The sequence below is a fragment of the Acanthaster planci genome, linkage group LG17 (genome assembly GCF_054643075.1).
Source record: "Acanthaster planci isolate LZ-2023a linkage group LG17, COTS_SCS, whole genome shotgun sequence".
Classification (NCBI taxonomy): Eukaryota; Metazoa; Echinodermata; class Asteroidea; order Valvatida; family Acanthasteridae; genus Acanthaster; species Acanthaster planci.
Window position 1 is genome coordinate 9,098,805 of NC_141793.1, and position 15,014 is coordinate 9,113,818.

The window sequence follows — 15,014 nt, forward strand, 5'->3', positions numbered from 1 at the left end:
CTTTGAACAAGCGGCGAATCACCTCCAACCAGCGGCGTAGGCAGGATTCCGAACACGGGGGGGGGAGCAGGGGGCTTAATAGTGGGGGGCTGACTGGATGTTGGACATATACATGTACATAATCGTGATCACATCAGGATATGCAAGTGGGGGCGACAATTTATCATGGGTGGCGTGCGTTCCCCTTAAGCCCACCTTAGTCACGCTGCTACCTCCAACAAACTTCGGTATCATACAGGCACAACGGCAAGGGGTGCGAGCTGACTCCCGATAGACCCTCCCCCCGAATTCTGTGTTGTTGACGCAGTTCTCAGAATGTGGTCCCCGAAATTAGATCTATCTCACACTTCCTCGTTAAAAAAGGAACTTTGACCAATCGTTCCACGGACAAGCAGGTCACTAGTGTGATACAGAAGTTCCATAAATAAAGTCTCAACACTGTTAAAACCAACGGCCATTGTATGAATGCGTCTTTGCATTCATTGGAAACATGTGACCATTTAGATGAAATACCCTTTGGGAAATAAACGTGTTTGGGTGTTCAGAAAATGTTACCAACCGATGAAAGTGTATTTTTTGTCTTGTTATTAACATCTACATATTTTGTCTAAATTTATCAACGCACCAACAAGTATTTGGTTAACAAATAAACGCCACAACATGTTTAAATTAGTATTATACACCACACGTTCATAAGGTGTTACCAGGAAGGCGTTGAAGAGGCTCTAAAACATTTTTACAGTGGAGTCATAAGTTTAAGTCCCTTACTAGTGCTATCGCCATAGCTCCTTAGCCCTACCTTCATACAGGATTTATTTTCAGAAATGACTCTAAGTTTCCAGGAACATCTTACAATAAGGAAAAGAAGTTTCCAAAAACATAGACTCAAATAATCGGCAGAAAAAACTCAGCCCATCATAACGACCACACCTAGTCAAACGCGGGCCACTCACACATTGTCGTGAAGCAACAGTAAATGTTCGTGGTCTGCGTATCATTTTGCCAGTAATATGCCGTCATCCAAATATTATCCAGTCGAATGGCACTTCGAGAGCCCCGTATTAAGTAGAGGAGTGGAAGTCCACGATGAATGAAAAAGATCAGGAAGTAGGAAGACCACGAGGAATTAGGGCAGGCATGAATTTCCCGTCAAAGCGGATGAGCAACATTTGAATAGATGGTATGCCTACTTGTGCTTCTGCAGTGTAATAACTATCGTGCAATCATGGGCCACGAGGAAAAATTACGAGCAGAATGAGGACATTCCCAAAAAGATATCACTCAACACCTGCAATGATGGACATCACAATTCAGTACACCGAGAGGTTGAACTACTCGAGATAGAACAAGCAATCATTATGGGTGAGGTTTTATTAACTTTCTGAACTTGAAGGTGAATATATAGGGTCTCTACCCGTGATTACCCCCGGATGACTCAGGTAAAAAAGACAGCTGCACGCACCAATAAGCCGGCACACGATGTCACCACTCGTCACGCAGTGGATCAGAACGATGACATTAGCGGTGAACGATATAGGCGCCGAATTAGTTCCCAATTATTTTGATGTGAAACTGAGCCCCTCTGTGAAGTACAATCATTAACGTACAGTTTGTAGGGTTGCAAACAAAGCACTTGGGTATAAGGGCTTATCTTCGGGAAACTACAGTGGTCAACTGGCATGAACACCTGCAGTGACTAGTGGTAAAGCTTGTACATCTCTAACTTTTTAACCTCCGTAAATATAACTTCTGGTCCAGCGAACATGGGACCGAATTGGTGTACACTTTGCTAAAGCCTATATGGATACCACACAGTCCCAAACGATATTTGGAAACATTTGTTGTGACTGACACAAACACGGAAGCAGACAGCAATTACTGGGTCATCGTCAACTTTGTGTCAAGAGGGCAGGATAGTTTCACTGTACGGAAGCCTAAAAGGGCCACTTGCAATATTTACGCGTTAGGCCTACTGTCTCGCTGCAGTGAGATAGTAACTTGATTTTCTTTGCATGTTTCCCTTATACGCTCCCCTATACACATTAAATCTTCAGCATGCTGATGATTATGCACAGCGAATGCGAGATGCTTAACCACACACCGATGTAAGCATGATCGTTGCCCTCCCAACGTATTCACACGTAAAGAAAATTAAGTAAACAATATTTATTTCTGCCTGGTCGCAGTGATAATTCGCCAGTCCCTATATATATACCGTCCAAGCCAAGTCTACGACTGAAGGAATATGTGCAACTGAAACAATGAATGGTACGGTGCAATGAGATTCCTCGTCTCGTCCAAGATTTATAGACGTTGTAGCCACGACATGCATGGAATCGAACCTCAATCTCTTTTTCATTTTGTAAAGTTCGGAGTAAGGTCAAAGGTTATGTGTGCAGAACACTCATTTCCAAACTGTAAAACCCATCAAGGGTGATCACAGGAGCGACGTCATTATCCGATTCATTTATACATTTGTTGCCATTTTCAGTTGCCACTGAGCTCCCCTTATTGAGCACGCGTGTCAGGTTGGCCTCTAACCCCCCACCCCATTTAGGAGGGGGTATCGGAGGCTTAACACCCAGGGAAGACACGAATATATCACGTGTTATGTATAATGGCTTATAGTCTAACGTTTTCGTGCAACCCTTCCTTGAGTAATCGAACACACCAGTAGTGCAAGGTGTTTAGGCAGGGTACATCTGTGAAATCGCGCATGTATTTTCTTCCTTTCTGAACAAACCTTTAGAGCCTTCCAGGGCGCCCCTTGATGACATCGCTGTATCGATATTGGCTGGAAAGCTGGGGAAGGAGTGGAAACAATTGGCGCTCCGCATTGGTGTAACCGCTGAAAAACTAGACACCATCAGGGCCAACAATCCGCTGCACACGATCAACCAGATCATAGAAATGTTGCTCACCTGGCGGAGGATGCAAGGACGGGATGATGACGTCATTTCCATCCTTGCTGAAGCTCTCAAGAGCGTTGGCCGGACCGACTTGGCAGAGGAAATGCTAGCAGATCAAAGTAAGTCCCGACAAAAAGCACGGCGCCGATACAAAGGGGTCTCAGATCAGAGAGAGGCAAACTCATCAGGAAACAAAAACAAAGGAAAAAATGCACACATAAAATGCAGTGTTTTTCTTAGTGTATAGATATTCAAAGCAGAATTTGTACCCCTAAAGAAATACATTCTGTTTCAACCTCGATAGTGTCAGAGTTATGAAACAAAAATTCGATAGTATCTTGTGCATAGAAGATTTACACACTGCGACAATAGTTTGGGGGTGTATTCCATAACGTAATGTTGGTTCATTTAATTAACAGAAACAAGCACTTCGAGTACAAATTTTGACATCAGAGCTCTCCGTGCTGAGCTGATTGAACATTACAAAAACACAACCTGTAAAGTACCTACCCATCCTCTGTTTCCGGCTTGGGTGAGAGATATGAGCGAAATCTACGTTGATCTATACATGGCTGACAAAAATGATCAGTCGCACAGGCAGTCGCCACAATCAGCTGACCCACCAGAGAGGGATTCTTTGCAAGGGAGTGAGAAAGCTCGCCTTCAATCCCACGGCGAGCTGGTGGGTCTAGATGGTCCGGGCAAGTACAGGGTGTTGCTGAAGGGTAAGCCTGGTTCTGGGAAATCGACAGTTATCAAGAAAGTTACCTATGATTGGTCAAGTCTAGAAGACTGGGAGGAAGAAAAATCTCAGTCTGAGGCAGAGGCTGTAAAATCACACCAGGAACAACCAGAAAAGCTCAGGTCATCGTTCTCCAAATTTACATTGTTGTTTCCTCTCAAGCTTAACAAGATGATCAATGACACGGGCATTGTGGACAGCATTTGCGGCCAAATTCTTGCCCAGGATACTAAGGTGTCAAAAGTTGGCCTGAAAGATTACATCGAGAGTCAACAAGAAAAGGTTCTCTTTCTCTTGGACGGTCTAGACGAGCTGCCGGCGAGTGTCTTTGAGGAGAGGGAGGGAGACAACTACTTGATGGATGTGCTGAAAGGAAGGGCACTGAGACGTTGCTGTGTCATAGTTACTAGCAGGCATCACAGAGCAAGTCAGCTTCTTAAATGCTATCCCCACTTTGCTTGTGTTGAGATCACCGGTTTTGCCCCCAAAGAGAGAGACAGCTATATCAAGAAGTACTTCGCCAGTCTACAAAACCAGGCGCAACTTATATCCGAGATGGAAGCCTCAACAAGTCTTCGCCACTTGGCTGAGATCCCTCTGTTACTGCTAATGATGTGCCTCGTACGGGAGGCCGAGTCTGGACTGCCAAAGAGATTGACCGAGCTGTACGAAAACGTTGTCGAAATTCTTCTCATGCACCAAGCTACCAAGCACGGAGTTCCTTTGTCAAATCAAAGTCAGCTACCGCATCAGCTCATGAACAGGTTGGGGCAGGTGGCACTCCAGGGATTACTAGACAGCGGAGGAGAAAGACTTGTCTTCTCTGCGGATGACTTCTCCCAAGAAGATATTGTTAAGGCCTGCGACATTGGACTACTGATTAGTGACACTGTAGCAGCGGGTTTAAAGGCTGAATCGACGGTCTCGTTTTTGCATAAGAGTTTTCAAGAGCTTTGTGCAGCGTTTTACTTGGCTGAACTCGCCAAGACCAGTAAGAAGCAGTTTAAGAAGTACATCAAATGCGTCACTGTTGACAGAGTAGGTGACACGGAGTACCTGCTTCGGTTTTGCTGTGGGAAGAGCACACAAGCAGCAAAGATGATCCTCCGTCATGTGCAGAAACTCGAGAAACACAATTTGTACTTCGAGAGGAGCCAGTCCCAGCGCCTGAGGTTGATGCTCGCATTTGAAGCTGGGTCTAAAAAGCTGGCAAGCTTTCTGTCAGACGTGACGTCGTTTCCTAATCTCAAAGGTGAAGATCTCCTCGCTGCCCACTGCTTCTTGCAAAACGTTCGGTGCCTGACAAGCGTGAAGACGCTTAGCGTTGAATGCGCTTCTTCGACAGAAATGAGTCTTCTGATGGCTATGCTCAGCCACACACCTAATCTTCAGGATCTGATTTGTCACAAGGGACCGCAGGGCACTCCCGGGGAAGAAACATCCGTCCAGATCCCCTGCCTGAGAAAGTTGACGACGGTGTACTTCTTTGACAATCCTGCCAGCCGGTCTTCTGGTCAAACTAGCTCACTAGTGCCTCGATTTATTTCGCAACAAGTCAATATGACTCACATCCATCTGCTTGGTATCGATATGCACGGTTGGATGGGTAGCTTACGGCCACATGCTCGAGCGGTAGTTTCCTTGTCGTTGACTAACTCTGGTCTTCTCTCTGCAGACATCAATACATTATGCGATATCCTGTCAGGGGCTTCCAGCCTCAAAGCTCTGACCCTTTCCGGTAACAGTCTGCATGGGTTATTCCAAAATTTGGTATTTATTGGCCCCTCCCTGGAAATGCTGGAATTGTCTAAATGTGGTATCCTCGATGATGACGTGGAGTCCCTCGCAAAGCTCCTATCGGCAGGGCAAAGCCTGAAAAGGCTGAGCCTGAGCAATAACAACATGCACGGCCGACTGAATGTCCTTGCCCCAGTGGTTCCGCACCTAGACACGCTGCATCTTGATTACTGCGGCTTGAAGGATAGCGACGCCGACACTCTGTCCATGTTACTGCCTTCTGCGAAGAACTTGAGGAAGCTGCATCTGCTTCACAATGACTTCGGTAACACAGATGACATCAAATTCATGGTGTGCATGAAAGTCCCAGGAGATACATACCTTCTCTTGAGCTACGACGTCTTCGGTTGGACGTCTCAATTGTAGGCTAGTGGGTCAACTTTGCCGTATGCAGAGGCCAACCCTTTCTTGTGTAACGACTGTGTAACATTAAGAGACATTTACCTTATACACTTGTAAACTTCGCACTTTAAGTTTAAACCGAGAGTGTAGTGGTAAATCCCCTCAAACACAGGTGGGACATGACTGCTAGTAATTGAAATACAGATTCAGTACGTGGCATAGCGTATTTTCCAGCCGCTGAACCCAGGCGCATTACAAATCATGACTCTGAAACTTTTATTCTGAAATTGAAATTCTAGAATATTGTTTTTTCCTCAAGCTGTACAGTACCCAATGAGCTAAAACTTCATAAGGTTTGTTCTGAGGCATCCTTCTTTAGATTTTGAGTCATTTTGTGGCCTGAAGGAACATAATACACAAATTAAAAATGATGGACCGTACCTTTAATTGTGTCTGATATTAAGGTCTAACAGTTGCTACGAGTAGATTGACCTCAACCCAGAACCATTTATGGTACGTCAATGCAGTGATCATTTGTGCATTCTCAATTCCTATTTGGTCTGTTTTCACAAGATTTCTGGGAACACCTGCTGCAAAATGTTAAACCGAATCTCAGGCACGTAAGAATTGAGGGCTCAAAGATCCATCAAACTAAATGTCTAAGTATTTTAAACCCCTAGATGCGAAAATTGCTATGTGCACTTAATTGTGGTTAAAAGATAACTTGAGCGTTTGCGCTAGCTCTTTCAACAAATCTGGCAAATCTATCATCAAATCAACCCACAACCGAAGAACTGATAATGTAAATAAATTAATGTTAAGATGCTGTATTGTGGTTTAATATTGTAACCCACCCCCATTAAGTGGTTATTTCCTGTTCAAAAGAATCATGCGTCTGATGGTGTTTGTTAATTTCTCCATGAAATGGCTTAATGTTGAATAATTACTATTTCTTCTTTGAGAGTAATACATTTCCTTGGCCCGCTCTCCACCTGCCAAGAAAACAACAAAACTTTGCCAGATCTCAGGTCTTTTTCTGGACTGATTAAACTCAGTAAAGAGTTAATGATTACTACGCTTTTAAAAGAGTGCATGCATTGTTCTGTCGTTGGGAACTGCGTGGCACCGCACAATTCAATAAAGCACAAGGCATACAAACACAACGGAGGCAATCTACGTATGTGCTTGCGTTAAGCGGACACGAATAAAAGAAATAATTAACATTTTAAATATATACAAGTGGTCCCAACATCTGTGTTGACACCGCCTCATGTTTCTGTAGCCACACGACTGGGAGTTTGCTACAGTTTAAGCCTTACCCACGCATTCGTTTGCTCATTTACGGCACAAGATTGATTGAAGCTAAACGCGAGTAAATTAATCATCTTTAGCTTGCTGTTGTTTCATCTGGAACGAGTGTTAAGCCGGTCTGCTATCGGTATTTCTGCTCTTGTTGCTCTTAAGATCTGTGCTGCTGTACAACTCAGTTCCGTATTCAAGTGAGTCGGCGTTCTGTGAATTTGCAGTTCGCCATTAATCGGCAAGTTTTGAAAATACTTCGAAGAGAGGACATCGTGTGGACGAAAATCTGTTTTGCTGAGTGCAGTAAAATTCCAGAAAGAGGAAAACGGTGGGTGTGTCCAAGTCTGATCAGCGCAGCATTAGAGAGAAAACGCTATATGAATATACCTGGCCTTAGTCTTTAATCAATTCGCAGGTTTCTCAGAATGCACCGTCTTTTCACCGCACTGAACTCAAATGAAACCGATTACAAGATCCCAGATATGTCTCCAGGACCGACAACATCCAGAGCGTACATGCATTACTACGAACGACAAATCATTGCATCTTTGTGTATCATTTCCGCCGTGGTGGGGGCAGTCGGCAACTGTTTGGTCATCGCCGCCATGTTCAAGTCAAAGAAGCTCCGCACGGTGACGAACGTGTTCGTGGCCAACCTCAGTGTCAGCGACCTGCTGGCTTGCCTGTTCCAGCCATGGGAGGCGGTCGCTGTGTTGGACGAAGGCGATAAATGGCTGTCCCATGCTAACTGGATTTGTGTCACCAGCATAGCAGTCCTCTGTCTTAGCTACGGTAGTAGTTTCAACAATTTAACCCTCATAGCCCTCAACAGGTGGATCGGCATCACTAAGCCAAAAGCTACAGCACGTCGTATTTACAGCCGACGGAACATCGCCTGCATGTTGGTTTTCTCCTGGGCTTTCCCTTTGAGCCTGATCTTGATACCCCTCTTGTCCGACTTCGGTGAACTTGGATACGAACCGTTGTACAGTGTCTGTGGCTTTGTGAGGGCAAATAACAATTCATTGACATATAGTTTTGTGTTCAGTATGTGCTTTTCCCCGATCCAGTTCGTCATCCTTGTTTTCTGCTATGCGTCCATCTTCTGGTACGTCCGTAAGAAGTCGAAAACTATGGCTCGACTCGAGATTGACAGTGTTTCTGGTGGGGTCTGCTCTCTTGAGCGGGAGGTGCGAAGGAAATTGTGGAAGAGGCGGATTGCTGTCACCAAGAATCTCGTCTACATTGTGTCGGCATTCATCATCTGTCAGTTGCCCTTTGTCATTGCAATCAGTCAACAGGCAAGCGATTGGGCGATCCGTATGACCATGTATGCGGTAGCTATTCTATTCCTCAACAGTAGCATCAACCCTATTATATACGCCGTTTCCCATCCGGATTTCAAAGAAACTTTTAACGACATGTTTTGCCGCAAATAGCCTACTTTCAGAAAGCAGTTCTAACTTATTTCACTTCTTTCGAGTCTCTCCTAGCTGTTGTAATGAAACTTTTGCTTTGCTATGGCTATAAAAGTATACATTTTGTATCGCTTCCGCTTTAAAGTGCAGCATCAGCAATCTGTAATATGACACTAACAGCATAAAGGAACCAGGAAATGAATTTTCTTAGAATCACTTTTTTGTGTATCTCTGTACTCTTCTTCCATGTATGAAGACTGTCTGACATCTTTTTTGAGTTACGTGAACTGAACGGTGCGCTTTTTCAAACATTAAAAATAGACCAAGCATTTCTGGACAAGTGAGAGCACTTTTGCCTTGATGTAAATCCAGGAAGACATTGTTCAGGTTGCATGTTTTCAAGTTCAAATTGTGAATCCCAAATTTGCTACCTGGGAACATTTCTGTGAAAAGGATTTTTGCTGGATTATTGTCATATACTTACACAGCAATAAATTGCCAAAGAAAATGAAATCTGCAATAGCAGTGGTCAAAAATATCTAAATTTTCTGTGCACAAATCAGCGCAACTTTGAGATTCAGCGCCTTGGATGACATCATAGTTCTGCTCATGAATGTGCAAATAGCATTAGCATAAAACCAGAAAAGCATCAAAATATGGGTTAAAATTGCAAAACAAAAAAATTTAAAAAAGGTTCAAGGGTTTTTAGTAAAATTTATAAAAATGTGTCTATTTCCTGGTTCCTTTCAACAACAGTGTTTCTACCAACTACAAATTATTTTAGAACCAGCAGACACAATATGAATGATATGAATCGGTTGACGTAGACGCCTTCTGTAATCAAGAGAGGGCATTTTCTCAGCTGTCTCAGCTTATACCTGTTACACTGGCTTGTTTCAAACACAGTTTGACGTTGTGGTGTAATTATACGTGTTTACACGTATGCTAATTCTCGCATTTTCTGTCATCAAGTGGTAACTTTGGGGGTCGGAAGTGGTAAGGTTGGTCCAGTTTTTTAACGCATTTTGTTGTGTCTTCATAGATGGTTTGATAATTGTGGCAATTTATGCTGGCTACCGTAATGTTAGAACTATTTTCAACGCAATGACTTCACTGTCAAAACGAAATATAAAACGAGATTAGAAGTGTCTATCGGCATATTCCGCCACAAATAACATTGCAAAGCTAATAGAGTGTGGGCTTGTGTCTTCCGATCGGGAAGGTACTATCATCTATTTTCGTTTTGAATCAGACCAAGTTTCCGTTTTCCCTTTTTGACTTTGTTCTCTTTTATTGCTAGGGCATTGTTTCTTTCAAAAGGGGACCATGGTAAATTATATTTATTCAGTTCAGGAATATTCTAATCGAGAAAGATCGAGATTCGACAGTCACCCTCCCTATCAAAGTGCACAGGAACCCTCAACAGCTATGTTTTATCTGTAAAAATGAAATCCAAGGCCGTGGTTTGTAATTAATGAGAAGATTTGCATGAGTACGGTAATAAATCAAAGTAATAACTGTCAACTCCGTGCTTTGTGTTTTAGAACATCAGTTACAGTGCACTTTCAGTACAATTAAGAGCGACTACTTAATTGAAGTCTTGCCCTCTCGAAAGTGCCCTGAATCATTCGGCCTTAGATCATTCATGTTAGAGTTACCCTTTATTATCTGCAACGATGAAACACCGATCTCGGTTGCCGTGTACAGTAAAGTATTACCTTTGCCAACTGTTTAGATCAAAAAATTATGTCGTGCAGGAAGAAGCTGTGAGCTTGTGAGCGTCAGTATAGAGTTTTTTGAGTACGAATCGAATAACTTTATGAAATCTTAAAAACAATGAACCTAACAATGACCAGCACATAGCCTTGTACCCCCCATCCCTATACACACTCTGGACTATTGTTACCTAACACCCCCCCTGAAAGTCTGTAAAGAATTCCTGAGATTCCGATCAATCAATGACCAACGCAAGGCGGGGGGGGGTTCTCTCTGCCCCATATTTTGAATCACATGCGTGGAAGAGTATTCAGGGACTATTGCTGTTCTTAAAAAGCAGAACGCTCCGCCCGGTCAACAGTGTCTTCCTGGGTAACTAGGTAACGTCACAGTTAATTCACTTTCGCGCATGTAACTTGGCAGGCATTCACTGTTCTCAATAGATGAATTTCACATCAGCCCCGTCTGCGCATATCCGTATCAAAACCGACGTGCTCTGTGTTGAACTTGATTGCGCGCGCCCGCGGAGTCCACACAGTACATGCAGTATCCGGTTCGTAAGTGTGATACCACTTCAGTTTAAACCACGCCCACTGCACAAGATACACGACCATCGCAGGTACGCTTGTTCGCGGTAAATTGCCATTGTTTTTTCCTTTGATTTTAAGCGCCGAGTCATTCTGAAAGGCTCTTCAACAAAAATTTGGAGCCTGAAAAGTCTGAATTTAACATACCTGTGTGTATTTTGTGTCTTAACTCCTTACTTTCAATCGTCTGATCGTATTAAGAATTGAAGCTGACACATACAGCCTCGTTTTCAAACGCGGAAGTGCGCAGATCGACGCTAAAAGCGTCGTATTGGGATCCCTCTATAAAAATAGCTGGCCGTTTCCAAATTTTCGAGGATTTGAGTGGCTACTATACGGTGGAAATAAATGCAAGCATTGGATGCGGTAGCACCACTTAATCTCTCATAGATATGAACCCGTGGTTGACATGCCACAACATGTTGCATCTACAACCGCAGATTGTATGGTTGCTCTCTCGTTGGTCATCTCATTACAGCTCCGACAAACCAACACCACCGTGGCCACCGGGTATATTTTACAACTGTTTTATTCCAAGAATGATCATCGACGCTTGTAACTGTTTATATCACACAACTTACATTGCATATTCGACAAATTAACGTAAACTTAATCTATGACAGCCCCTTATGAGAACCTGAGATAGGCGAAAAACAGAGGTAAAAACCTCAAAAGAAACACCGGGGCAAAAATTCTGGCAAATTCCTATCTGACACCCATGAAGGCGATCAGGCATTAAACCATATAAACCCAAGGGTCTCAAATATTCGACATATTATCGAGTAAGATATTGAAAGAATATTCTGTTGATATATTTAAATATATATAGGAAACTCCAAAATGAAAAAGTGAATTGTATAGCACGGTGCCTGCGATTGGCAACGCCCAACATTCCAACCCTTAAATAACCACACCTTGCAATTCGCAGCAGAGCGCACTACTTTACACCTGTACCTCCATACCTCCACATAAAATGGGATAGTAATTCTCTTTCCATACGCATGCCAAGAGAATGTGCAATTCCGTTGGCATCTTATATAGGCCTTCCTTTAGATGGAAACCATCTCCGATCTTATTGCCTCAATTGGCTTCGTAGGTTGCCAACGGTGGACTAAGATGGTACCAGACTATTTTATGATTGACGTGTGTTCCAAGCCACCATTTCAGTATTTTTTCCAATTCTGGTCCAAAACAATGATGTATGTCGAATCACAGATTTGAAATTATCTATCAGAGTAGACCGGTACCAATTTGACTTTAAATCATTTTTATTGCTCTTAATTCCACTCTCAAGTTTCAAAAATAAATACTTAACCTTGTTTCAGTAGGGCCAACCCATGAATAGAGTGTAGGATTGGCCTACCTACATTTGGGCGTCGTACTAAGACAACAGTGGACAAAATTATAGAACATTGGAAATAAACTACGGAAAATTAATTTGAAAAAAGAATTATTGAAGACAGTAATAAATGCATTAATTCTATATGAAAGGTTAACAGGTAACGAGCGTCTGTCTTTTACCAGTTTTAATCTAAGAGTGACTGATATGAAAATGAATTGTCTAGATAGAAGAAATTTAGGTTTAAATGATCGAATCACATCGTGTTGGATAATGGAAAAATGCTGCATGATGAATTATAAAAACACATAAATTTACTGATTAATTCCCCCCTCGAGTCGCAGAAAAGAGCTTTAAAATGCGAAGCGACATTGTCGCACACACAACTGGACTTTGCTCGTCCATCTGCTGCACACAGTTCACTATACATAGATCACCATGTTTCTGTTGGAAATAATTAGGGGACATTGCCAAAAAGAGAGGAAACGATTTCAGTTATATCTCAAGAACTAACAAAAGCTTTCATTCTGACGTTTGTGTAAAAATCAATAAACTTATACTTTCTTTGTTCAAGGATTTGAAGTGGAATTTCCTTTTTTTGAATGTTATACCTTTATATATGAAACAAGCAACTCAATGTGCCAATTTATGTCTTTGTTGATAGATAGAGGCTGTTTTGGGGAATGAATTTTTTTGTCATAATCGTCACTTCAGTGGAGTTCTTCGAGATGTAATGTTTTACGAGGAAAAAGGTACAAATCGTACGATTAACCGCTATTGGAGTGGACCTTCAAGAAGCATACTGCAGTATACCATTTTCTAAACCTCACGCACCAACCGAACTACATTTGTTGGTGCTCGTTTTTCCTATGAATGGCTTGTAATTAGATTTAGAAATCCACAGCGACACGGTCCCCCTGAAAACCCAACCACGCCCTGATGGCCTACACGGTGTAGGTAACAATACACAGCATCTCATCGTTCGGTATGTGGGCGCTAATATTAATTTAATTGCAATCATTAATATATGAATCACTGCGATAATTGATATCAAAATAGTAACTGAAAAAATAAAGAGTGTTTTTTCATCTATATTCACCAGAACTCCCTCATTTATAAAGTTTAATCCATATATTATACGATTTGCATGCTATCCAATTCTCTGCTAGTAGAGCATTTCCTGGCACGTGGACTTGATGGTTTGTGAACAAGAAGGGTGGAATCCAAGCAGGAGTAACAGCTTGTGTTTCTGAAAGTATTGGGAAAAAGAGGGCCCTCCAACTGCTTGATTCAGTAATGGAGCGTAGGCATCAATTTTGAAAATTACAATGGGCCTCCTGACAGTTTTGTGGGGTTAATCATCTCTGGAGATAAATGCCTTGAAGTTATTCGTTATTGAGAGGAAAATGAATGATGAGGAAATGAGCTTTAATTTGAAATGTGTCTTGAACACCTGAAAAACTCAATCTTTTCCTGAGTTTTGAAGTGGGGATATTTACTACTGTCGTTTATGGAAGCTTATATTTACTGGTCTACAACCTCTAAGTGAATGCAAAAATAATGCCGGCATGTCATGGTCTAAATAGTTCACATTTTTTCCTTGAAAACTCAAGGATGAGCGAAAACAAAAAACTTGAAGGGTGTGTTAACGATTAAGACTTTTCTAAACACTTTGAGCACTGTCAGTGTTCTTTTAGAATCCCCCAGATCAGGAGATTGTCACAAACGACATCCCCAACGTACAGCACATGTCCAACTGGACACCGAGTCCAGGACAGTATTTCAACAGGCCATTCTGCCCAAATAGTTTGTCGGCCCGAAAAGACAGCATGCCCTATCTTGTCTCGACTACAAATCCAATGCTGTCAATTGTGACAACCGGTAAATCGTGCATGACTCGTCCTCAGCGGTAGGCTCACTCGCCCTACTCCCGATGTGTTGTGCCCCCTACGAGTGTGTAATACATGAGTTTGTTTCTGCATTCAATTGGGGACCCTGAACAATAGAGGACAATAAGGTCCCCGATTGACAGAGCTAGGGTCCCCGATTGACAACTGTGTACAAAACATATGGGTGGTCTTGTAAAAAAGTTAGAGTACAAACAAAAGAGGAACAATAGGGGGTCCCCAGTTGCAGGCAAATACACACTTGTGTGCGTGCGTGCAAATTTTATGCAACGCAGCTTATCAGCCAATCAGAGCTTCTACAAACTATTTTTCCGTCGGATGGTGGCGGGTGATATTGATTGGTCAAATTTTGTCTGTTGACTTGGCAGGCGACGGCGTCGATACAACGTGTCCTCCTATGTTATGAATTGATCAGATTCAACATAACTTCAAGCTACGGTTCTCAATCGGATTCGGTCAAACATGACAAGAATAAGCTTACAAACCTCCATTAAAGTGTTCTAACAAATATTGAAAATCTTGCGGAATCAACAGTGGGGGGAAACAAAAAACAAAACATAAACAAATTCCTGGCGTCGACAATTACGTTCATGCATGCGTCATCATTTTCAGCTAAAGGTACGACAGCATAAACGCCCGTTGATTGGTCAAAATCTGGGGTTCAGTGGGATAACGCTTTGCATAATTAATCGTGGAATCTGCACACATGCCGTAAGCGCTCGTCAGCGCCCGAGCATCTGTTACAGAGGCTACGCTGTGCTGGCATCACAGCGACAATGCCGGGAGGCGCCTCATCATTAAAGGTCTAACGAGAAAATGTCTTTGGTTTGGGCCTTTTTGAAGGGTTGGAGAGGTCGCGATTTGTACATTGTTCATTGATTTCCACAGTTTTGCATACATACAATCTCAATTTTCAAACACTATATAAATACGGGGGGGGGGGGGGGAAGCCGTG

The 15,014-nt window shown here is 42.6% G+C and overlaps 2 protein-coding genes across 2 annotated transcripts; both read left to right on the plus strand.

Moving 5' to 3' along the window:
* The first annotated feature begins 481 nt into the window (after window positions 1–481).
* LOC110985530 (NACHT, LRR and PYD domains-containing protein 12-like) lies at window positions 482–7,693 on the plus strand. The gene is made up of 3 exons (XM_022246611.2): window positions 482–1,362; window positions 2,750–3,028; window positions 3,329–7,693. The coding sequence occupies exons 1-3, from the start codon at window positions 1,359–1,361 to the stop codon at window positions 5,812–5,814; spliced, it is 2,769 nt and encodes a 922-aa protein (XP_022102303.2). The 5' UTR covers window positions 482–1,358; the 3' UTR covers window positions 5,815–7,693.
* Window positions 7,518–15,013, plus strand: LOC110985532 (melatonin receptor type 1B-B-like). Its single transcript, XM_087147747.1, has one exon. It carries the CDS (start codon window positions 7,518–7,520, stop codon window positions 8,529–8,531), a length of 1,014 nt encoding a protein of 337 aa, XP_087003873.1. The 3' UTR covers window positions 8,532–15,013.
* Window position 15,014: the final 1 nt, after the last annotated feature.

Coding starts and splice junctions, on each gene's coding strand:
- LOC110985530 (XM_022246611.2), top strand. Junction 3,029..3,328: donor GGAAATGCTAGCAGATCAAA/GTAAGTCCCGAC, acceptor TTTAATTAACAG/AAACAAGCACTTCGAGTACA.
- LOC110985532 (XM_087147747.1), top strand. CDS start 7,518: ATGCACCGTCTTTTCACCGCACTGAACTCAAATGAAACCGATTACAAG.